The sequence below is a fragment of the Macaca mulatta genome, chromosome 19 (genome assembly GCF_049350105.2).
Source record: "Macaca mulatta isolate MMU2019108-1 chromosome 19, T2T-MMU8v2.0, whole genome shotgun sequence".
In the NCBI taxonomy this organism is placed as follows: domain Eukaryota; kingdom Metazoa; phylum Chordata; class Mammalia; order Primates; family Cercopithecidae; genus Macaca; species Macaca mulatta.
The window spans coordinates 12,278,235-12,301,995 of NC_133424.1; the positions used below are offsets into that span (position 1 = coordinate 12,278,235).

Sequence of the window (23,761 nt, forward strand, 5' to 3'; positions counted from 1 at the left end):
GATCTCGCTAGGTAGGGTTGCTTGAGGGGAACATAGTTCATGGCCTGGGACTTGCCAACAAAGTCACCCTGTGGTTCAAGTGATACACAGTGGATGGGGAGGGTGAGACCCAGGATGTCTGCTCCCCCAGGTCCTTTTGAGGGGCTGGAGGAGACAGAATTGGGGCGCTGGACCCTCAACATAAAGAATGCTATGGGCTGGGCATGGTGACTCATGCCTGTAAATCCCAGCATTTTGGGAGGCCAAGGTGGGCAGATTGCTTGAGCCCAGAAATTTGAGACCAGCCTGGGCAACATAGCAAGATCCCATCTCTAAAAATAAAATAAAATTAGCCAGGTTGGTGGCACAAGTCTGTAATTCTAAATACTTGGATGGGCTGAGATGGGAGGATCACTTGAGCCTGGGAGGTCAAGGCCGCAGTGAGCTGTGATTGTGCCACTGCACTCCAGTTGAGAGGACAGAGTGAAACCTTGCCTTAAAAAAAAGAATGCTGCAGCCCGAGTCCCTCTGCTGTGCCGGGCACTGTGCTAGGAATGTAAGAGACATACTCTTCTGATCTTTACAACTCTCTCATGAGGCAGGCACTGTCATTGCCCCATTTTACAGATGTGGCCATAGAGTCCTAGAGAGGAGAAGGGGCTTACCTAAGGCTATAGACTGTTGGTATCTGGAGATAAACCCGGGGTGGTGCTCACTAAACTATCATGGGTGTCAGTCCTGCCTCAAGACTCCAGAGGGATAAAGAGACCTCAGAGACAAAGAGACTCAGACCCAGCCAGAGGCCCAATGGACAGCGGGAGGGGTGGGTGGAAGAAGGCTGGTCTCTGTCTGACCAAGCCCCCCCAGAATAACGTAGGCTGCCCCCCTAGGTGGAAACAATGACACAATCAGCTCCCAATACCAAGGGCCTGACATCACAAGGGGGGGGGAAGGCAGCAGAGGTTGGGGGGGTGCCCCGCCCCTTGGCAAGCCCCTACAGCCAATGGAATGGCCTTGGAAGAGACCCGGGCCGCCTCCGGAGCTTCAAAAACGTGTGAGGAGGGAAGAGGGTGCAGACGGAACTTCAGCTGCTGCCTTGGTCCTCAGCGTCAGTACTGCGCCACTCCCCCCCGCCAGAGCCCACCGGCCAGCATGTCCTCTGCTCACTTCAACCGAGGCCCTGCCTACGGGCTGTCAGCCGAGGTTAAGAACAAGGTAGGGCTGGAGGGCCTCCCTGGCCTGGCCCACACGTCCTGCCAGGCCAGAGCCCCGAGCTTGGGGTCCCTTGAACCCCCTCCTGCCTATCCTATGTGACTCGGAAACTAAGAGGGGAAAAGGGAGTGATATGGGATAGGGGCTGCCTGTCTCCCCCTGAACATCCCAGAGCCCCCAGCTATGGTTGGGGGTGGAATAGGGGGCACACAGCCACACATAAACAGAGGGGGTCAGTCCATTGCAAAGATACCCACCTGATCAGTCTTCTTTTAACCCTTTGTGTTCTTGGGGGGAACAACAGAGGGGGAAGACTTGTTGATTCTTCCATATCCCCCAGCCTCACAAAGAAATTGGGGAGCGCTTGAGAGCTGGGGCTCCTGGGAGGTGACGCCGGGAAAGTGTGGGAGATCCTGAAGGCAAAGGGGGACGGTGGAGGGCAGGAAGCGGGCATCAGAAGTGCGGCAGGGGTCTCCTAACTGTGGAGCTAGGAAGATACCTGGACACCACCTTCATGCTGTGGATGGGTAAACAGGTTCGGAGAGGAGAGGCAAATAGCTGGGATCCCAGGTAAAGCAGGTACAGCGCTCGGACCCTGGAGTCACCCCCCATATACCAGGATGGTCTCAGCTTCTCCCAGCTGGAGAACTTGAAGTTTCCAGCCCGCTGGAATCGTCCCAACAGCACTGCCGAGGGAGGAGTTCCTGCCCCATTTGACAGAGGGGAACACTGAGACTCAGGGTGGCTTTTCCCAGGGTCCTGTGGTGAGGAAGTGGGGGACTAGGTTGGAACCTGGGTCGGGGGATCCTCGGGGCTGGAGGAGGGGGCTGGTTGGAGGAGGGGGCTGGTTGGGGGCGGGTTCTCGGGCGGGAGACAGATCCCAGCGCCGCCCTCCTCCCCCCAGCGCCGGCCCCAGAGCCGCGCAGAGCCGCCGCGCCTTATAAGGTGGCCTCGGGGAGCCCAGGCCACGCTATATAAGGGCCGGTTTGCTTTAAAAAGCCGGGCTGGTGGTGTGGGGGGCGGCAGGGCCGGGGCCAGGTGAGGGGGCCGCCCCTCCCACCTCCCCCCACCTACCCAGGAGAAGAAAGGGCAGCCCGGTCCCCTAGGGGCTGGGAGCCTGGCTGGACTGTGGCGGAGGGTTCTGGAGAAATGGGAGTGGGGGAGGAGGGGGACGGTGGAGAGAGGGAAAAGCCGGGGGGAGAGGCAGACAGAGATACTGGGAGCCTGAGACACCCTAGGGACAGACGTGGGAGGGCGAGCCAGGAGCGAGATAAGACCTAGACAGGGATGGAGGGGCAGGGAAGGGAGACAGAGCCCCACCCCCCACCCAGGCAGGAAACCTGGAGACAGAGAAAGACCTAGAGAGGCAGAGATGCAAGACCCAAGAGCCCCGCCCCTGGCCAGACAGGGACTAGCCACCCAGAGAGATGGGGACCCCAAGACTGGGCCAAGGAAAGACACCGCTGGGGAAGAGAGACAGAGGAGTCGTGGGGCTTGATAAGGGGGAGAGAGATATACAGACGTGCAAGGGGTGGGGTCTAAGACAGAGGCAAGCCTCTACCCTAACCAGAGACAGAGCCCTGGAGCCGAAGACCTGGGGGACATGGAGAGACAGAGATGTATGACCAGCACTCCTCTGCAAGCCAGCACCCAGGGGCACCTCCTTAGACTTCCTTCTTCCCTTCCTGAGGTGCCCCTTCTTCCAACAGGGGACGCAGAAGGGGCAGGGCTAGAGGAAGAGAAGCCCCAAGTTTGGCCTGGACGTAAAACCAGGGGACCTGGCGCCACCCCTCTAGCTCAGAGGATCCAGCTCCCCACACCCCACCCCTCGTCTACATTCCCTGGTGCCAAACCTCAGAATGCCCGGAATGGCCCCCTGGGCAGGTGCCACCTCAGCCCTGGCTCTCGGCCCTCCCCAGCCCCCACCCTCCCAACTGGGTGATCTGGGGCAAAATTGCCTTAGTTGGGAAGGACGAGGGAGATCAGGCTCTAGGAGGCTCGGATAGGACCCAGGGAGCCCAGGCTGCCCCCACGGCATCCTCACCCATTTCTCTGTGCCCCCCGCCCCAGCTGGCCCAGAAGTACGACCACCAGCGGGAGCAGGAGCTGAGAGAGTGGATCGAGGGGGTGACAGGCCGTCGCATTGGCAACAACTTCATGGACGGCCTCAAAGACGGCATCATTCTTTGCGAGTGAGTGAGGCTCTCAAAGCCCAGACCCTGCACCCCCGGCGACTCCATGCAGCCCCCTCAACCCCCAAAACAACCATGATCCTGGAACTGAGTTGAACACTTTCTATTGGATACCTTTGGGGTGGCCAGTAATCACTGTGCCCATTTAACAGGCACAGAAAACTGAGGCTCAGTTAGGTGAAATGCATTATACCAGGTCCCACGCTGTTTCAAGGAAAACGACTCCAGAATCTTAACCACCATGCTATACAGGGTAGGCCCATCTATGGCCACCAGGGTCCCCAGAAAGAGCAGTCACAGCTAAAAGGCAGCAGTCAACAGCTGTTCATGGCTGGCTTGGTGACATGAGGAGAGATGTGCGGCAATAACTAAAGTAGGCCCTGGTTTTCTTTCTGGATTTAATTTTGCTTTGTTTTTTGAGATACAGTTTTGTTCTGCTGCCCAGGCTGCAGTGCAGAGGCACGATCTCGGCTCCCTGCAACCTTTGCCTCCTGGGTTCAAGCGATTCTCCTGCCTCAGCCTCTCCAGTAGCTGGGATTACAGGCACCCACCACCATGCCTGGCTAATTTTTGTATTTTTTTTTCAGTAGAGATGGGGTTTCACCACGTTGGCCAGGATGGTTTTGAACTCCTGACCTCAACTGATCCACGTACCTCAGCCTCCCAAAGTGCTGGGATTACAGGCACACACCACCATGCCCGGCTAATTTTTGTATTCATTTTTTTAGTAGAGATGGGATTTCACCATGCTGACCAGGCTGCTCTTGAACTCCTGACCTCAAGTGATCCACCTGCCTCGGCCTCCCAAAGTGCTGAGATTATAGGCATGAGCCACCTCGCCTGACCTTTTTTTTTTTTTTTTTTTTTTGAGATGGAGTCTTGCTCTGTCACCCAGGCTGGAGTGCAACAGCATAATCTCAGCTCACTGCAACCTCTGCTCTCTGGGTTCAAGTGATTCTCATGCCTCAGCCTCCTGAGCAGCTGGGATTACAGGCGCCCACCACCTCGCCCAGCTAACTTTTGTATTTTTAGTAGAGATGGGATTTTGCCATGTTGGCCTGGCTGGTCTCGAACTCCTGACCTCAAGTGATCTGCCCGCCTTAGCTTCCCAAAGTGCTGGGATTACAGGCATGAACCACTGCACCCTGCCGGCCCTGGTTTTCTCCTCGCCTCAAAACCTCATCGCTGAGGGAGGTGAAAACCCTAACAGCTCCCAAGCTCCAGTTACACTGCAATCTTAATGTGTGGTAGGGCCCTAAACCCAATCTGGGCCCGATTTGCATTTGAGTCTGACCCAGGGCAGAGTGACTGTGAGTGCGATCGGAAGACTTTGAAGGTACCGCCTCATCAAATCCTAGACGCTGGGAAGAAGAGGTGTCAGGGGTGTTTCACCTTGTTCCATTCCCATCCACTAGGAACAAAGAATTGGCGGGTGGGGAGGTGGGCACACTGCTGTCCCAGCTCAGCCAGAGGACTGCTCAGACGTCAAACAATGCAGTCCCAGCTTGGGCAACATAGTGAGATCCCATCTCTACAAAAAATTTTTGTTTTGATTAGCTGGGCGTGGTGGCATGCACCTGTGGTCCCAGCTATGCGGGAGGCTGAGGTGGGAGGATCGCTTGAGCCCTGGAGGTCAAGGCTGCAGTGAGCTATGATCACGCCACTGCACTCCAGCCTGGGCAACAGTGAAACCCTGTCTCAAAAAAAAAAAAAGACCTAATGTAAATGACGAGTTGATGGGTGCAGCAAACCAACATGGCATTTGTATACCTATGTATCAAACCTGCACGTTGTGCACATGTACCCTAGAACTTAAAGTATATATTAAAAAAAAAAGAGTGGGCCACACACGGTGGCTCACGCCTGTAATCCCAGCACTTTGGGAGGCCGAGGCAGGCGGATCATGAGATCAGGAGATCGAGACCATCCTGGCTAACATGGTGAAACCCCATCTCTACTAAAAATACAAAAAATTAGCTGGGCATGGTGGCGGGCGCTTGTAGTCCCAGCTACTCAGGAGGCTGAGGCAGGAAAATGGAGTGAACCCGGGAGGCAGAGCTTGCAGTGAGCCGAGATCGCACCACTGCACTCCAGCCTGGGTGACAGGGCGAGGCTCCCATCTCAAAAAAAAAACACAAAAGTGTAGTGCAGTCACCCATGCAGTCAGTCATTCACTCATTCATTCATTCATTCATGCAAGAAGCATTTATGAGTTCCTGCTGTGTGCCAGGCTCTGATCTAGGCATTGGGAACTGTGAACAGAACAGACTCGACTGAGAGCTCAAGGACTTTTAGTCCTAGTTGAAGAGATCAATCAAATCATTGATCAAATAATCACAGACTTGTCTGTTCTGGGGAAAATTCAAGCGGAAGGGAAGCTGGGAGGGTCAGGTGCATCAGACGTCTGCGGGTGGAGGGTGTGCAGTTTCCTAGAGAGTGGTCTGGGAGGCCTCTCTCTGAAGAGGTGACAATTGAACAGAACCTTGGATGAAGTGAGGGAGGACTCAGGGAACCTGAGAGAAGAGTGAGCAAAGCAGAGGGGGCCGCCAGTGCAAAGGCCTGAGATAGGAGCGTGCTTGGGGTGTTCCAAGAAACAAGGAGGAGGCTGGCGTGACGAGCACCAAATGATTGAGTAGAAGTGGAGATGAAGTCGCAGAGTGAACTGAGAGTCAGATGGTGGAGAGCCTTTTATTTCATTTATTTATTTATTTAGAGACAGAGTCTTGCTCTGGTGCCCAGGCTGGAGTACAGTAGAGCAATCATAGCTCACTACAGCCTCAGCTTCCTAGGCTCAATTGATCCTCTCACCCCAGCCTCTTCAACCCTAGCCTTCTCAGTAGCTGGGACTACAGGTGCACATCACCAAGCCTGGTGAAGTTTTCGGGGTTTTCTTTTTGTAGAGACGTGGGTCTCACCATGTTGCCCAGGCTGATCTTAAACTCCTAGGCTCAAGTCATCCTCCTGTCTCGGCCTCCCAAAGCACTGGGATTACAGGTGTGAGCCACTGCGCCCAGTTCTTTTTTTTTTTTGAGACGGAGTCTCGCTCTGTCGCCCAGGCTGGAGTGCAGTGGCCGGATCTCAGCTCACTGCAAGCTCCGCCTCCCGGGTTCACGCCATTCTCCTGCCTCAGCCTCCCGAGTAGCTGGGACTACGGGCGCCGCCACCTCGCCCGGCTAGTTTTTTGTATTTTTGGTAGAGACGGGGTTTCACCATGTTAGCCAGGATTGTCTCGATCTCCTGACCTCGTGATCCACCCGTCTCAGCCTCCCAAAGTGCTGGGATTACAGGCTTGAGCCACCGCGCCCGGCACTGCGCCCAGTTCTACAGAGGGCCTTTTAGTCCATGCAGAGGACTTAGGATTTCATTCTGAAGGCAGTGGGAGGCTCCTGGAGGATTTGGAACTGGAAGGTAATTTGAACTGTTTAAAAATGGCCATTCTGGGCCAGGTGTGGTGACTCATGCCTGTAATCCCAGCACTTTGGGAGGCTGAGGTGGGGGTATCACTTGAGGTCAGGAGTTCAAAACCAACCTGACTAACATGGTGAAACCCTGTCTCTACTAAAAATACAAAAAATTAGCCAGGCACGGTGGCGGGCGCCTGTAGTCCCAGCTATTCAGGAGGCTGAGGCAGGAGAATGGCGTGAACCCGGAAGGTGGAGCTTGCAGTGAGCCAAGATCACGCCACTGCACTCCAGCCTGGGCGACGGAGTGAGACTCTGCCTCAAAAAAAAAAAAAAAAAAAAAAAAAAAATTAGTGGAGCGTGGTGGTGGGCACCTGTAATTCCAACTGCTTGGGAGGCTGAAGCAGGAGAATAGCTTGAACCCAGGAGACAGAGGTTGCAGTGAGCCGAGATCGCGCCACTGCACTCCAGCCTGGGTGACAGAGCAAGACTCCATCTTGAAAAAAAAAAAAAAAAAAATCTGGCTGCTGGATGAAGAAGGGTGGGTCTGTAGGGGACGAAGTGGAAGTTGGGAGCCCATTCCAAGAGGCCAGAAAACAGACTCTGGTGGCTGAGACCCAGGTGGAGGTGGCAGGGAGCAGTGAGTGGGCTTCTGGACTCATTAAAAGGCAGAGCCAAAGAACTTTCAAGGGACTGGATATAAGGCTGAGAGAAGGAGAAAGCGGGAGTTGGGGGCAAGTCCAAGGGTTCTGGCTGAGCACCTAGAAGGGGGCACTGCTAGGCAGGGCAGGTGGAGGGAGCGGGGAGTCTGGAGGAGGAAGCTGCATGTCAGGAGTCTGGAGCAGGGTGGGTTTGATTTGAGATGCCCAGATACCCACGGAGAGAGCTGGATGAGATGGCGAGAAACACAGGCTGCAGGGAAACGAGGGAGTTGCTGGCATACGGAGGTACCTAAAGTCAAGAGACTGAATGAGGCCAGGTGCTGTCACTCATGCCTGTAATCCCAGTATTTTGGGAGGCCGAGGCAGGAGGATCACTTGAGCCCAGGAGTTCAACACCAGCTTGGGCTATACAGTGAAACCCCATCTCTAAAAAAAAAAAAAAAAAAAAAAAAAAAAAAAAGATAGCCAGGCATGGTGGTGTGCACCTGTGATCCCAGCTACTCGGAAGGCTGTGAGAGGATCGCTGGAGCCTGGGAAGTTGAGGCTGCAGTGAGCTGTGATTGCACCACTGCACTCCAGCCTGGGCGACAGAGCCAGACCCTGCATTTAAAAAAAAAAAAAAAAAAAGAGATGAGATCATTAAAGGAGTGAATCAGAGAAGAGGCCCCTGCTGTCTACAAGAGAAAAGGATGCTGAGACACGCCTGCCAGAGAGGCTTGGGAGATCCCGGAGACTCAGACACACCTTGGATAAGCAGGCTTTCTGACTGGGACCTGAGTCTAATTCCTTGGCATCAGCGTCCCATTTGTGTATGTGCTTGAGTGGTTTGGAGGGGCTGCAGCTGAGAGCTGACTGCAGGGAGAAGTGACACTAGGGTATGGCATGGCCCCTCGTGGTCATCCTGTCACCCTGCTCCTGCTGGGCTGGGCTGGAGAGGGGGAGTAGAGGACATCTTTCTTTTTTTTTTTTTTTTTTGGAAATGTAGTCTCACTCTGTCGCCAGGCTGGAGTGCAGTGTTGCAATCTCAGCTCACTTCAACCTCTGCCTCCCAGGTTCAAGTGATTCTCTTGCCTCAGACTCCTTAGTAGCTGGGATTACAGGCATGCATCACCATGCCCGGCTAATTTTTGTATTTTTAGTAGAGATGGGTTTCACCATGTTAGCCAGGATAGTCTCGCTCTCCTGACCTCGTGATCCGCCCGCCTTGGCCTCCCAAAGTGCTGGGATTACAGGCGTGAGCCACCGCGCCCGGCCCTGGGGGGACACCTTTCTTACCTCCTCCCCACTCTTCTCAGATTCATCAATAAGCTGCAGCCAGGCTCTGTGAAGAAGATCAATGAGTCAACCCAAAATTGGCACCAGGTGAGCCCAGACCCAATCTCTTCCATCCGTTCCCACAAGCCCCTCAGACCTCCCCCCTCCCCCCAGTGACCACAACCTGCCCCCCTCTAGCTGGAGAACATTGGCAACTTCATCAAGGCCATCACCAAGTATGGGGTGAAGCCCCACGACATCTTTGAGGCCAACGACCTGTTTGAGAACACCAATCATACACAGGTGCAGTCCACCCTTCTGGCTTTGGCCAGCATGGTGAGTGTGGGTGCAGGCTGGGCAGGGGTCCGTGGGCGGCACGTGTGGCCACTTGTGCCCCTGAGTCCAGTGAATGTGACTGGCGGGCAGGGATGGGGGAGCAGGTGCTGTCAACAGCATCCAAGGGGGCCGGGCGCGGTGGCTCACGCCTGTAATTCCAGCACTTGGGAGGCCGAGGTGAGCGGATTGCTTGAGGTTGGGAGTTTGAGACCAGCCTGGTTTCACCAACATGGTGAAATCCCATCTCTACTAAAAATACGAAAATTAGCTAGGCGTGGTGGCACACGCCTGTAATCTCAGTTACTTGGGAGGCTGAGGCAGGAGAATCGCTTGAACCTGGAAGGCAGAGGCTGCAGTGAGCCGAGATCGTGCCACTGCCCAGCCTGGGTGACAGAGCAAGACTCCGTCTCAAAAAAAAAAAAAAAAAGTGTCCAAGGGGATTGTGTAGCCTGGAGACCCCCTCGTCAGTCCCTGCTTTCCCTGCCCCACCCAGGCCAAGACGAAAGGAAACAAGGTGAATGTGGGGGTGAAGTACGCAGAGAAGCAGGAGCGGAAATTCGAGCCGGAGAAGCTAAGAGAAGGGCGGAACATCATCGGGTTGCAGGTACTGCCCTGTCCTCACTCAGCAGAGGTTATAGAAGCCAGGAGCGCATCCTGGTGTCTGAAAGCTTTTGGGGACAGGATATTTGGCATTAAGTACACTATAGGTCGGGTAGTGTGCTTATCCGCACCTTCCATTCACAAACTCACTCTGCCAACAACCCTAGCAGACAGGTACTTGTTCTCACCATACCCTTTCCACAGATGAGAACACTGAGGCTTGGAGAAGCTGGCTCGCTTTTGCCTAGATCTTCCAGCTGATGTGTGGCAGGCTGGGACTTGAATGCTAGAAGTCAGTCATGTGATAGGCCCACTCTGGACCTCAGTTTCCAGTCTCGAAATGGTGCCTCAGGCGGGGTGGAGTGGCTCACACCTGTAATTCCAGCACTTTGGGAGGCTGAGGCAGGAGGATTACTTGAGGTCAGGTGTTTCAGACCAGCCTGGGCACCACCACCTCTACAACAAATTTAAGAGTTTAGCCAAATGTAGTGGTGTCTGCCGGTGGTCCCAGCTACTTGGGAGGCTGAAGGGGGAGAATCACTTGAGCATTCAAGGTTACAATGATTGCATCACTGGACTCCAGCCTGGGCGACAGAGTGAGACCCTGTCTCTAAAAAATGAAAATGGGCCGGGTGTGGTGGTTCACACCTGTAATCCTAGCACTTTGCGAGGCCAAGGCGGAAGGATCACTTGAAGTCAGGAGTTCGAGGCCAGCTTGGCCAACATGGTGAAACCCTGTCTCTACCAAAAATACAAAAATTAGCCAGCGTGGTGGTGCATGCCTGTAGTCCCAGCTACCCGGGAGGCTGAGGCAGGAAAATTGCTTGAACTTGGGAACAAATGAGATGCTGTCTCAAATAAAATAAAATAAAACAAAAAAATAGAACTAAGTAAAATATAAAAATAAAATAAAAAATGGGCTGGGTGCAGTGGCTTACCCCTGTAATCCCAGCACTTTGGGAGGTTGAGGCGGCTGGATCACCTGAGGTCAGGAGTTCGAGACCAGCCTGGCCAACGTGGTGAAACCCCATTTCTACTAAAAATACAAAAAATTATCCGGGCGTGGTGATGCCCACCTATGATCCTGGCTACTCCGGAGGCTGAGGCAGAATTGCTTGAACCTGGGAGATGGAGGTTGCAGTGAGCTGAGATCGTGCCATTGCACTCTAGCCTGGGCAACAGAGCAAGACTCCGTCTCAAAAAAAAAACAAAAATTAAAAAAATGTTGCCGGGCACGGTGACTCAAGCCTGTAATCCCAGCACTTTGGGAGGGTCAGACGGGCGGATCACGAGGTCAGGAGATCGAGACCATCCTGGCTAACACGGCGAAACCCCATCTTTACTAAAAAAATACAAAAAACTAGCCGGGCGTGGTGGTGGGTGCCTGTAGTCCCAGCTACTGGGGAGGCTGAGGCAGGATAATGGCGTAAACCCGGGAGACGGAGCTTGCAGTGAGCTGAGATCCAGCCACTGCACTCCAGCCTGGGCGACAGACAGAGTGAGACTCCATCTCAAAAAAAAAAAAAATGTTAAAGCAGTGCCTCACCCTCTCACATCAGCTACGCCTCGTGGCCCATGATGAGGTCTGTAATTATTGGTGTGATTCTCCTTCTGACTTCCTAGATGGGCACCAACAAGTTTGCCAGCCAGCAGGGCATGACGGCCTACGGCACCCGGCGCCACCTCTACGACCCCAAGCTGGGCACGGACCAGCCTCTGGACCAGGCGACCATCAGCCTGCAGATGGGCACCAACAAAGGAGCCAGCCAGGTGAGTGGGGGCCCCCGGGGCACGCCGTCAAAGCCCGGGACACTGGTCACCCCATGGCCTGACTACATCACCCTTCGCAGGCTGGCATGACCGCGCCAGGGACCAAGCGGCAGATCTTCGAGCCGGGGCTGGGCATGGAGCACTGCGACACGCTCAATGTCAGCCTGCAGATGGGCAGCAACAAGGGCGCCTCGCAGCGGGGCATGACGGTGTATGGGCTGCCACGCCAGGTCTATGACCCCAAGTACTGTCTGACGCCTGAGTACCCGGAGCTGGGCGAGCCCGCCCACAACCACCACGCACATAACTACTACAATTCCGCCTAGGGCCACGAGGCCTTCCCTGTTTTCCCCCCAAGGGAGGCTGCTGCTGCTCTTGGCTGGATCCAGCCAGACCCAGCCGACCCCCTCTCCCTGCATGGCATCCTCCAGCCCCTGTAGAACTCAACCTCTACAGGGTTAGAGTTTGGAGAGAGCAGACTGGGAGAATGGGGGGCCCACTGGGGGGAAGGGGACCCTCCGCTCTCTAGTGCTACGGGGTCCAACATAGAGCTGGGTGTCCCCAACAGCGCCCAAAGGACGCACTGAGCAAAGCTATTCCAGCTGTCCCCCCGCTCCCTCACAAGTGGGTACCCCCAGGACCAGAAGCTCCCCCAGCAAAGCCCCCAGAGCCCAGGCTCGGCCTGCCCCCACCCCATTCCCGTAGTGGGAGCAAACTGCATGCCCAGAGACCCAGCGGACACACGCGGTTTGGTTTGCAGCGACTGGCGTACTATGTGGATGTGACAGCAGCGTTTATAACGCGAGCACTTTCTTTTTTTTTCTATTTCACTGGAGCACAATAAATGGCTGTAAAATCTCCTGAGGCCTCAGAGCTGCTCTGTTTTGGATACGCTTCATATCCCGCACACACATCTGCACAGACACACGTGCCCACACGCACCCACACGCACCCTAAGATGCACATACACACTCACAAGCACCCTAAGACACACACCTCACTGTAGCCACTCAGACACAGGATAGGCACTCCATCACACCCACATGCAAAGTCCACACACCACACACACACACTCCCCCTTTCACACACAGATACGCACACACATGCAGTACACACTCCTCACGACATGTAAAAAAGGCATAGCCAGCCGGGCACCGTGGCTCATGCCGGTAATCCCAGCACTTTGGGAGGCAGAGGTGGGAGGATCGCTTGAGGTCAGGAGTTCAAGACCAGACTGGCCAACATGGTGAAACCCTGTTTCTACTGAAAATACGAAAATTGGCGGGGCTTGGTGGTGCATGACTGTAGTCCCAGCTACTTGGGAGGCTGAGGTAGGAGAATTGCTTGAGCCCTGGAGGTCTAGGCTGTAGTGAGCCAAGATGGCGCCACTGCATTCCAGCCTGGGCAACAGAGCAAGACTCCGTCTCAAAAAAAAAAAAAAAATATGGCACAGTCAGAAAGTCAATGCACACACACACATACACACACATGACCCACACTGCTCTCCCAGAGGCTTGTGGATGGTGGTGACAAAGAGCCTGAGAACTGGGACAGGCTGGATGGCATGTGAATCACAGAGCAACTGTCTGGGTGACCTCAGGCAGTCACTTCCCCTCCCCAGACCTGTTTTTCCATCAAAATAATGGGGACAGTGAGCCTCATGTGGTCATGAAATGACACCCCCAGATGGGGTGATATTCTACATGTTTAATCGCTGGTAAAGACCAGGTATCAATAGAGAAAGGATGACAAGTAGGGGTCCTGGTGGGCCTGTGGGCAGGGTGAACCCCTTAGCCCCAGACTGTGAGGAGGGGAAAGGGGACAGGGAGAGAGGCACTTCTGAGCCAGGGCAATGGCCCTTTACCGACTAGCATGGGGCACCATAGGGCACGGTTAATTTTGTGCACCCCGCCCACTCTCAGCCCTCTTAAGGCTAAGCCTGCCAACCCGGGACCCTAAAAGGCTGTGTTCAGGGCCTCAACCTCCTCATGTTTCAGAGGGGACCCTGTTATCCCCGGGAGGAGGGAGAAGTCCGCAACCATCAGGATTCCGAGGAGGAGAGGAGGCAGAGAAGCGAGGAGTGGGGCACGGAGCTGTCTTCTCCCCAGGGAGGGCAGGGGTTGAGGCTGGAACGTGGAGACCTGTGGAGGCAGACACCAGAAGACCCGCGCACAGACGCACGCAGCCCCTGGGGCCTCGTAAACCGGATTCCAGGCGCTTTTGGCTTGGCTACCACAAGTCCTGCTCCCCCAGGGCCGGCGCAGGGAAGCTATGCTGAGGAGGATCCCGGCCTGGCCCAGGGCCCTGCCTCCTCGGGAAAACAGCACCATATTAGCACTTAGCCTCTGAGACTGGGGGTGGGCAGGCGGCAGGAAGGGCCCTGGGTGCCAGAGGAACAAGTCCCCTTTCTGTTGGATCCCAGAGGGCCACCATCTTAAACCTAGGTGCCTGTCTACCACTCTGCCCATGTCTATTGGCTCCTGCCAGGGCTAGCGGACCTTACCTGGGATCTCGGAGGCGGCAGGGTCACCAGGGAAGACGTGTCATGGCAGAGTGGGCCTGGGGGCGGTGCACAGGCCAGATGCAGCAGCCCAGTCTGGCAGCCAGGGCTTCCGGGCCAGCTCAGTGTCTCCCCCGGCTGTTCACATTCGTCCGTGCCCTGGGTGGGCCCCAGAGCTGCTCTAACCATGTCTGGCATTTCCGTCCTCAGCATGGCTCCAGGAAGATGCTTTCGTCCCCTGCACTGTGGCAACGAGGACTCTGAAGCACAGGTCACCTGCCACCCGGGCTCATGAGGCCAGGTGGAGGGTCCGGCACTGCCCCAGGTTGCTGGGTGTTGTGGTCCTTGTCACCGGTGTGACCAGCTGAGGGGACATCAGCCCTCAGGTGCTCCCCATCAGCCACGCACATCCCGCCCCCACACCAGCCTTCTGAGAGTCCTCACCACCCTTGGACAAAGGTCCCTTTCATGTTTCCCTTCCCAGTGTCCCTCTTCCACCCACTACCTCCAGGACGGCCTGTGAGCTGGTCCCTCAGCCTGGACTCTGGGCTCACAAGAAGTCAGACTGTAAGTTGTGGAGCCTGGTTTCCTGGGTTCAGATCCCCCGTGCCACTTTCTGGCTGTAGGGTCTTGGGCCAGTGACCTCCTTCACCTCTAGCCTCAGTTTCCTCATCTTTGAACCTGGGGTTAGCTTGGCACCTGCCCCACAGGGTGGCTGTCAGGACACTGGGGTGATGCAGGCAAGGCCAGAGGTCAGCATCTGGCTAGAGGTGGCCCTACAATGTCACCGCCTCAGCCTGCCCCTCCCAGAAGCCTCCTGTGACCACCTGTTCTGTCTCACCTACCCCATCTCCTAATGTGACTGCTGTAAGCACCTGGCCAGATGCCTGCCTGCTCCACCACCCTGAATGCTTACTGACTGAATAAAATGCTGGGCGGTGTGAAGGGCTGGTCACATGCGCCACCAGGCCACCTCCCAAACGCTGGAACCTCAGGTCCCCTCTCCTTCTTCTGGTGACGAGGCAGACGCAGAACCCAAGACATCACGGACAGCAAGGGATGTGCGCTGGCTGCTTTATTTAAGGGCTTGTGATTGACAGCTGTCCCCACCCCAGCCCTTGCTTCCTCTACAAAAGAAACTGAACACGAAACTGGGCTTCCTTGTTAGCATGGGGAGGGTGGCGGCTCCCTGTCAGGGCCCAGCCCAGGGACCTGGGGAACGGTGGCTTTGAATCCCAGGCCACGGGCACTAGAAGGTGGAGAAGGAGGGCGGGAAGTCCAGTTGAGATGGGCACGGTGCTGGTGAGGAGGCTGGAGAGGTCCAGTTCCAGCCTCTACTGGGCTTCCCTTGTTCAGGATATCAGGAAACAGCCCCCCACTTCTGCCGGGGGGGAGCCAGAGCCCCAAAGCTGGGAGGCCAGGGGCTGAAGAAGGGAACACAGCAAAGGCTTTTGGAGCCAAGAGAGGTCAGTTCAGGCCCCTCAGGCCCAGGAACCCGCCATCACTGCGTATCTATGAGCACACACTCACGGCCACCCCAGTGACACGTGCAGCCACACACACACCCACATCCACTCCACACTGGCACACACACCCACTCACACCCACGCCCACTCTACACACACACACAGAGGGCTGTGACAGCCCAGGACCCACACCCTGGACCCCTGGAATGTCTCTGGACCAGAACCGAACAGCTGGGTCCACAGTAGGCGGGGCTGCTCAGGGGGTGGGTCCTCTGTGTTGCTACTGATTGGCTGCCTCGCAGGCGTCTATCCAATCACTGTACACATCCACGGGTTCTGACAGATCTGAGCCGCTTAGGTCAAGGGTGATCATTGGCATTGGAACCCTGCCCTGCACCTTCTCACCCCACATAAATCAGTAGGTGGCACCTGTTCCTCTGGACGGCCTTGGCCCTGCACCAGGGCACACAGTGGGCCAGAGGAGCAGGGTCCGGACTCCAGCCCCCTCCCCATCCTCTGGAAAAAGCCCAGGTTTCTAAGGATACACGTTATGGGCGTCTGGAATTCCTCTAGGCACACAGTACAAGAGATGACTCCGGTGTTGCGGGCACGGTCCCTGAAACAGACCAAGAGAAGGGACTGGTGAGCAATGTGCCCGGGGCCTGTGGGTGATGACGCCTTCACCAAGGGAGGCAAGGGGCAGGATGGAGAACAGCGGGGAGGAGGTGGTGGGGAGGATGGATCCCTTGCCCCGTTCCCCACTCACATTTTCACATCACAGGATTTCTCGTGGTTGCAGAAGGGGCAGGTGAACTGGGTCTCGAGGGTGCCCGTCATCTTCTTCTTGGGAGGCGGCTTTCGTTTGGACTTTCTGCGCCCCATGTCTGCAGGTGGATGAGCCTGTGGGGAGTGGCAGATGTCAGTGGTTTGAGGAAACCACGCAGCCCCCCGCTCAATGCTCTAGAAAGCAGGCCGGAAAGAGGGTCTGGGACTTGCACTATGGTCTGGGGGCCTCTGCCCTTGAGCGATGAGGCCCTCAGTCCTGATACAGGAGGAAAATCCCCTGTCCCACTCTGGATGGAAGGGGTGAGCGGAGGTTCCAACCCCGTCTCTCTCACTTACTGCATGACCTGGGCAGGTTACTTAAGCTCTCTGTGCCACCGTTTCCTCATCCATAAAACAGAGACAAGGCCAGACATGGTGGCTCACACCTGTAATTCCAGACAGCACTTCGGGAAGCTAAGGTGAGAGGATCACTTGATGCCAGGAGCTGGATACCAGCCTGGGCAACAGAGTGAGGCATCATCTCTTAAAAAAAAAAAAAAAAAAAAAATTAAAAATTAGCCAGGCATGGTGGTGTAAGCCTGTAGTCCCAGCTACTTGGGAGGCTGAGAAGGGAGGATCACTTGGGCCCAGGAGTTTCAGGTTTCAATGAGTTATGATCCAGGCACTGCACTCCAGCCTAGGCAATAGGATGAAACCCTGCATCCAAAAAAAAAAAAAAAAAAAAAGGAAAAAAGGTCGGGTGTGGTGACTTACGCTTGTAATCCCAGCACTTTGGGAGGCTGAGGCGGGTGGATCACGAGGTCAGGAGTTCGAGACTAGCCTGACCACCATGGTGAAACCCCATCTATACTAAAAATACAAAAATTAGCTGGGCGTAGTGGCAGGCGTCTATAACCCCAGCTACTCAGGAGGCTGAGGCAGGAGAATCGCTTGAGCCCGAGAGGCGGAGATTGCAGTAAGCCGAGATCACACCACTGCACTCCAGCCTGGGCGACAGCGCGAGACTCCGTCTCAAAAAAAAAAAAAAAAAAAAAAAAAATTGAAATAAGGTTGCTATCGCACGAGACCCCGTCTCAAAAAAAAAAAAAAAAAAAAAAAGATTGAAATAAGGTTGCTATCGCACAAGACTCCGTCTCAAAAAAAAAAAAAAAAAAAAAAAAAAAGATTGAAATAAGGTTGCTATCGCAGAGGAGACTTGTGAGGCTGACACCAGGAATGGTAAGTACTTAGCACAGAGCTGGCCCATCATCGCTGGCGCCAATACAAGGAAGCCACTGTTCCTGGGGAAGGTGGCCCAAGAGACTCCAAGACAAGCCAGCTGTTCAGGGCCGGGTGGAGCCTAAGAGCCCAGGAGCTGGTGATTTTATACTGGCTGCTCCTCTTGTCAAGGGACATGTAAGTACCATCCACGAAGAGTGACACTCAGGGCATCTGATGGCCTCCATCCAGATGACAGACTACAGGGCAGAGAAGTGGGAACAAGCACCTCCGAGTAGAGGAACACTATGTGAAGGCTCAGGGGCAGCTGTCTGTCCCCTGGCAGGTGGAGGAGAGAGGAGGGACAGGTGGGAGGGTTCTGGGTGTTTGGATGGATCCTGGGAGCTACAAGGAGTGAAAGGGTAAAGTCACCCTGGGCTTTTGAGGGACTGCGGTGTGAGTCACAATCTGGATGAAGACAAAGGCACAGCCAGGACAGGGTTGTTGGGGTAGAGATGGCAGAGGGCGAGAGAGACAGAGGAGACGTGGCAGCGGAGCGAGTGAGTATGACGAGAGGAGGAAAGTCCAGGATGACTCCCAGGTTTGTGGTGGGGACACAGTGGCTAGGGGGAGAAGATGGCATCATTCTCTGATGTGTAACATAGAGGAAGGACAGGGTTTTGGAGAAAATGATGGGGTTGGGTGGCAGAGGGACATCTAGGAACAGATGTCCAGGAGGCAGGTGGGTGGGGAAACAGCAGCAGTTACCACCGAGCCCAACTCCCCTGCTAGGCACGGTGCTCAGGGCACTGTGCTTGCCATCCCTGAGCCTCCTATGGCGCCTCCTCCAACACACACACACGACTGCTGGTTCTAGCATCGTTCCTCTGTGGCAGGGGAGGTCAGCAGTCTGCCAGGATCTTCCAGAATAAACAGTGGAGTTTCATTCATTATTTGCTGATCACTTCCTATGTAACACCCCCAACTCTTTGTTTGTTTGTTTGTTTGTTTTTGAGATGGAGTCTTGCGCAGGCTGGAGTGCAGTGGCGTGATCTTGACTCACTGCAACCTCTGCCTGCCTGGTTCAGACGATTCTCCTGCCTCAGCCTCCCGAGTAGCTGGGACTACAGGCGTGTGCACTACCACGTGTGGCTGATTTTTTGTATTTTTAGTAGAGACGGGGTTTCACCGTGTTAGCCAGGATGGCCTAGATTTCCTGACCTCGTGATCCGCCCGCCTCGGCCTCCCAAAGTGCTGGGATTACAGGTGTGAGCCACCACACCTGGCCAACACCCCCAGCTCTTAACTGTGATGCTTCCAATTCACTGAGTAAATAGAAGCAATCCAAAGACAGCTCCTAGGACCAACTCATTCAGCCATCCACCCACCGTCTTTATTTATTTAAGAGATGAGGTCTCGCTCTGTTGCCCAGGCTGGAGTGCAGTGGCATGATCACAGCTTGCTGAAGCCTCAATCCTCTGGCCTCAGCCTACCCAGTAGCTGGGACAACAGGCGTGCGCCACCACTCCCAGCTTTGGCATGCCTCCTTTACTATGGAAGTACGTTCCTGCAAAAACAATTTGTTCATTCTGCCCTGGCTCCCATCCCCTTTTCTTTGAGCAACATCAAATTTTCCAGCTCCACTGGATCACTCTCGCACACTTGTTATTACCTCTCTCCTCATTTAAAAAGGGGGAAAAAAAGAAAGTCTCTTCATCATCTTCCATCTATGATGCATTTCTTTGCAGACTGTTTTATTGTACAGCCATCTGCATTCCTGTCCATCTCTCTACGCCTCTTGCCTCCAAACTTAGGTCACTGGTGGCTCTATACTGCAAATCCTAATGGCAGTCTTCCGATTTGAGGGATCCTTCCCCCCCTGAAAGCACATGTGGCTCTCAGGACCCCATGTGCTCCCTGTCCTCTGCCTCACTGGTGGCTCCTGCTAGTCTCCTATGCTCCTGCCTGTCTGCCAACTTGGCTCTCATGAAGAGAGCACATGAGTTTGGGCCAGGTGCGCTGGCTCACGTCTGTAATCCCAGCATTTTGGGAGGCCGAGGTGGGCAGATCACTTGAGGTTAGGAGTTGGAGACCAGCCTGGCCAACATGGTGAAACCCCATTTCTACTAAAAATACAAAAATTAGTTGAGCATGGTGGCACACGCCTGTAATCCCAGCTACTAGAGAGGCTGAGGTAGGAGAATCGCTTGAACCTGGGGAGGTGGAGGTTTCAGTGAGCTGAGATCGTGAAACTGGCACTCCATCCTGGGCAACAGAGCAAGACTCCATCTAAAAAAAAAAAAAAAAAGGCTGGGTGCACTGGTTCACACCCATAATCCCAGCACTTTGGGAGGCCAAGGTGGGCAGATCACGAGGTCAGGAGTTCGAGACCAGCCTGACCAACATGGTGAAACCCCATCTCTCCTAAAAATATAGTCAGGCGTGGTGGTGCATACCTGTAATCCCAGCTACTTGGGAGACTGAGGCAGGAGAACCACTTGAACCCAGGAGGCGGAGGTTACAGTGAGCTGCCAAGGCACTCCAGCCTGGGCAATAGAGCAAAGAGCCCATGATTTTAATTGTTGGATCCTCTCCTTTCTGGCTATACTCACCTACATGAAGATTTCACCCAGTCTTAGGTGCCTGCTCTACACTGAGGACACCTGCTTCTCCAGCCTTGAGTCTGTCCTCTGAATTGCAGACTCTGATCTATCTACCTCAGTCACTCCTCCACCTGATGTCTAACTTCCACCTAATACTAAATATAACATGTCAAAAACCAAGCCCCTGACACTCCAACCTGCTCTTCCACAGTCTTCCTCATCTCAGCTAACAGCAATTCCATCTTTCCGGATAATCAAATCAAAAACGGATTCGGCCGGGTGGTGGCTCACGCCTGTAATCCCAGCACTTTGGGAGGCCGAGGCGGGCGGATCACGAGGTCAGGAGATCGAAACCATCCTGGCTAACACGGTGAAACCCTGTCTCTACTAAAAATACAAAAAATTAGCCAGGCGTGGTGGCGGGCGCCTGTAGTCCCAGCTACTCGGGAGGCTGAGGCAGGAGAATGGCGTGAACCCAGGAGGCGGAGCTTGCAGTGAGCGGAGATCGCGCCACTGCACTCCAGCCTGGGCGACAGAGTGAGACTCTCCTCTCAAAAAAGAAACAAACGAAAAAAAACAAACCTTGGATTCATCCTCAAAGCCTTTTTCTCTCACACATCCCTTAGGCGATCCTCCCCCTGCCCCTCTACCTCTGAAATACAAATTAGCCGCGGCACCATGCCCAGCTAATTTTTGTATTTTTTGTAGAGACGGGCATCCACCATGTTGCCCAGGCTGGTCTGGAACTCCTGGGCTCAAGCAATACTCCCGCCTCGGCCTCCCAAAGTGCTGGCATTACATGCATGAGCCATTGTGCTCAGCAATAACCACTATTGAATACATCAATCAATCAGTTTGCTTGTAACTATCACTTTGGGAGGTCACACCTGTAATCTCATCACTTTGGGAGGCCTAGATGGGAAGATCGCTTGAAGCCAGGAGTTCCAGACCAGCCTGGGCAACATAGTGAGACCTCTCATCTCTACAAAATCACAAAAATTAGTCCCGAGTCTGTAGTCCTACCTACTCAGGAAGCTAAAGTGAGAAGCTTGCGCCCAGGAGGTCGAGGCTGCAATGAGCTGTGATCGCGCCACTGTACTCCAGCTGGGGAGACAGCAAGACTCTGTCTCAAAAAAAAAAAAAAAAAAGTCCAAACAAAATCTACGGATGAGCCCCAGGAGCTCATTTTGCCCAGGGACTACAGTCCCGCCATCCCATGAATGGGGTCTGGCGTGCACAAGGACTGCAGAGGCCTCGGCCTGTCCTGTGACAACGTTAAGTCCAAGCGCGCCAAAAGGGGATGGTAGAGGAGTCATCCCCCGAATCTGCTGGGACCCAAGAGGTGGAGGGTTGGCTGTTCCTCCAGACTCACTAAGGCTTCGGCATCGCCTCCCGACGGCCGCCCGGAGGAGCCAGGCGTCCGGGTTGTCGCGCTGGGAAGGCTGGGGTCCGGGGCAGTCAGTCTCCCCGACCTGCCTTCCCCCAAGTTCGAGGTCCCAGGAGCCTCCTCCAGGACCCCGTAAACGCACGGAGTCGAGGAACTCCCAGTCCTGCCCGGCCCCAACGCCCACTCGCACGAGCCGCACCAGCACTCACCTTCTCTAGCTGCGAAAGCTCCCTTCACCCTGGAGACAGTGACTTCCGACTCCTGCCGGAAGCGGAAACCCCTCTCCTCCTTTCAGGTCCTGGCCACCCCTAGCCGGGACAGCCCAGCAAATAGGCCTTGCCTCCTTCGCCGGGGCTCTGAGCGCAGGCGTACTCAAATAGGAGCGCTCCGACGGGGGCGCAGTGCGCCTGCGCAAGCGTCGCTGCGTATTTGCCTGTAGCTGCGCGCATTGCAAGTACTTCTGGTCAGCTCCCAAGAACGGCAAGTGAGGAATATGAAATACCCTTATGGCTAAATCAGGGTGAAGGGGAAGCTTGTAAGCTTGGGAGACGCTCTGCTCAAACTAAAAAGTTCAGGTTCTGATCCAGCAGATGAAGAGGGAGGTCTGAGAAGCTGCAGTGCTAACTCGCTCCCAGGTGACTTCCATGCTGCCGATCCGCAGACCATATTTTGAGTGCCCAGATTGTAATAGATGAAGTTGAGTGGACAGGCTGGGGCCAGATTCCATGGAGCCTCGTGGGCCGTGTTAAGGACTTTTATTTTTTATTTTTATTTTATTTTATTTTATTTTTTTGAGACGGAGTCTCACTCTGTCGCCCAGGCTGGAGTGCAATGGCTCGATTTTGGCTCACTGTAACCTCCGCCTCCCAGGTTCAAGTGGTTCTCCTACGTCAGCCTCCCGAGTAGCTGGGATTATAGGCGCCGGTCACCACGCCACGCTTATTTTTGTAGTTTGTTTTTTTTGTGCTTTTTTTTTTTTTTTTTTTTTTTTAGTAGAGATGGGGTCTCACCCTCTTGGCCAGGCTGGTCTTGAACTCCTGATTAGAGGCGTGAGCCACCGCGCCCGGCCAAGGACTTTTATTGGTTTTTGTTTTTGTTTTTTTCTGAGACAAGGTCTTGCTCTGCCGCCCAGGCTGGAGTGCAGTTGCGTGATCTCGGCTCACTGCAACCTTAGCCTCCCGAGTTCAAGCGATCCTCCTGCCTCAACCTCTTGAGTAGCTGTGATTACAGGTGCGCACCACCATGCCTGGCTAATTTTTGTATTTTTAGTAGAGACGTGGTTTCACCGTGGTGGTCAGGTTGGTCTCAAACTCCTGACCTCAAGTGGTCCACCCGCCTCGGCCTCCCAAATTGTTGGGATTACAGGTGCGAACCACTACGCTCGGCCTGAAAAAGATATTTCAAGATGGAGAGAGAGAGAGATTAGCTGTGTCACATGTCCCCGAGTTGAAGAAGATGAGGAAAGAGAATTAACAGTTGAGTTTGGCAAGGGTCTGGTCCCTGGAGACCTTGATAACAGCTGTTGCATTAGAGTGTTCAGGAAAATAATTTGTAATGAAATGTATTTCAAATACAGATGCTCCTTGACTTACGATGGAGTTACATCCTGATAAACCTATCGTAATAAAGTTGAAAAATCTTAGAACCGACAAGTCAGGGACTGTCTGTAGAGGGATCTCTAGGATATCCCCTAGGGGGCAGTGTTACCCTAGGAACTGTCAAGTGTAACCAGTAGAACTGCCCTCCTGTGAGAGACCCTTTTTCAGTGCTGGTGCAAACTAGAATACACACGGGGTAGAATCATACTATACAGTTACCGTGCAACTTGCTATTTTCACTTAACCATCTATACACGTATACCTAGCTCTTGTTTTTAGTAGCTACAGAATTCATAGTGCAACTCTGCCATAGTATAATCAACCGTTATCCTACTGATGGACAATTCCTGGACCTTCCTGAGTTTTGCCACTGTGATGATGCAGTAAAGTTCCCTGAATCAATATCCCTAAGACTGGATCTTTAGTGAAGCATAGTTTTCAAAAAAACGGCATTTGTGAGTACAGTGTCTCACCCCGGTAATCCCAGCACTTTGGGAGGCCGAGGCGGGAGAACTGCTTGAGCCCAGGAGTTTGAGGCTAGCATGGGCAACATAGTGAAATCCTGTCTCTAAAAATAATTAAAATAAAATAAAATATAAAATAAAATAAAATATAAAATGATGGCCGGGCACGGTGGCTCACACCTGTAATCCCAGCACTTTTTTGTTTTTGCTTTTTTTTTTTTTTGAGACGGAGTCTCGCTCTATGGCCCAGACTGGAGTGCAGTGGCATGATCTTGGCTCACTGCAGTCTCCACCTCCAGATCCAAGCAATTCTCCTGCCTCGGTCTCCTGAGTACCTAGGATTACAGGTGTGTG

The 23,761-nt window shown here is 54.2% G+C and overlaps 3 protein-coding genes across 13 annotated transcripts in view; 1 reads left to right on the forward strand and 2 right to left on the reverse strand.

Annotated features, from left to right (window-relative positions):
• The window catches only part of CNN1 (calponin 1), a 27,080-nt gene extending 14,814 nt beyond the window's left edge, over positions 1 to 12,266 (forward strand). The window contains exons 1-8 of one of the 5 annotated variants that reach the window (XM_077977901.1): positions 1,052 to 1,194; positions 1,498 to 1,770; positions 3,262 to 3,383; positions 8,742 to 8,808; positions 8,899 to 9,036; positions 9,530 to 9,640; positions 11,260 to 11,406; positions 11,487 to 12,266. In XM_077977901.1, coding sequence (XP_077834027.1) covers positions 3,349 to 3,383; positions 8,742 to 8,808; positions 8,899 to 9,036; positions 9,530 to 9,640; positions 11,260 to 11,406; positions 11,487 to 11,732 — 744 coding nt within the window. In that variant the 5' untranslated portion in view covers positions 1,052 to 1,194; positions 1,498 to 1,770; positions 3,262 to 3,348 and the 3' untranslated portion in view covers positions 11,733 to 12,266. Of the gene's footprint in view, positions 1 to 247; positions 1,195 to 1,497; positions 1,771 to 3,261; positions 3,384 to 8,741; positions 8,809 to 8,898; positions 9,037 to 9,529; positions 9,641 to 11,259; positions 11,407 to 11,486 lie in introns of those variants that run through there. The other 4 variants (XM_077977902.1, XM_077977898.1, XM_077977899.1 and 1 more) reach the window with 4 other exon arrangements.
• LOC144336686 (uncharacterized) lies at positions 9,825 to 15,278 on the reverse strand. Of its 2 annotated transcripts, XM_077977914.1 has the most exons (3): positions 14,823 to 15,278; positions 13,910 to 14,149; positions 13,070 to 13,547 (listed from the first exon to the last, which is right to left on the reverse strand). In XM_077977914.1, the coding sequence occupies exons 2-3, from the start codon at positions 14,117 to 14,119 to the stop codon at positions 13,362 to 13,364; spliced, it is 396 nt and encodes a 131-aa protein (XP_077834040.1). In that variant the 5' UTR covers positions 14,120 to 14,149; positions 14,823 to 15,278; the 3' UTR covers positions 13,070 to 13,361. The 2 variants fall into 2 exon arrangements, 1 of the variants encoding a protein (XP_077834040.1); XR_013409005.1 differs by lacking the exons at positions 13,070 to 13,547; positions 14,823 to 15,278 and adding an exon at positions 9,825 to 10,092 and having other exon boundaries at positions 13,910 to 14,025.
• Positions 14,967 to 21,608, reverse strand: ELOF1 (elongation factor 1). 6 transcript variants are annotated; one of them, XM_077976480.1, is made up of 5 exons: positions 21,555 to 21,608; positions 16,584 to 16,680; positions 16,139 to 16,272; positions 15,918 to 15,988; positions 14,967 to 15,717 (listed from the first exon to the last, which is right to left on the reverse strand). In XM_077976480.1, exons 3-5 carry the CDS (start codon positions 16,252 to 16,254, stop codon positions 15,653 to 15,655), a joined length of 252 nt encoding a protein of 83 aa, XP_077832606.1. In that variant the 5' UTR covers positions 16,255 to 16,272; positions 16,584 to 16,680; positions 21,555 to 21,608; the 3' UTR covers positions 14,967 to 15,652.
• Positions 21,609 to 23,761: the final 2,153 nt, after the last annotated feature.

Excerpts from the sequence above, each read along its gene's own strand:
- LOC144336686 (XM_077977914.1), bottom strand. The coding sequence starts at position 14,119 with ATGCTGAGGACGGAAATGCCAGACATGGTTAGAGCAGCTCTGGGGCCC. Across the intron at positions 13,548-13,909 it reads TGCCGCCTCCGAGATCCCAG|GTCTCCACGTTCCAGCCTCA; the intron begins GTAAGGTCCGCT and ends CTGCCTCCACAG.
- ELOF1 (XM_015122919.3), bottom strand. The coding sequence starts at position 16,254 with ATGGGGCGCAGAAAGTCCAAACGAAAGCCGCCTCCCAAGAAGAAGATG. Across the intron at positions 15,989-16,138 it reads AAATCCTGTGATGTGAAAAT|GGACCGTGCCCGCAACACCG; the intron begins GTGAGTGGGGAA and ends GGTCTGTTTCAG. Across the intron at positions 15,718-15,917 it reads ATTCCAGACGCCCATAACGT|ATCTGTCAGAACCCGTGGAT; the intron begins GTATCCTTAGAA and ends TAAGCGGCTCAG.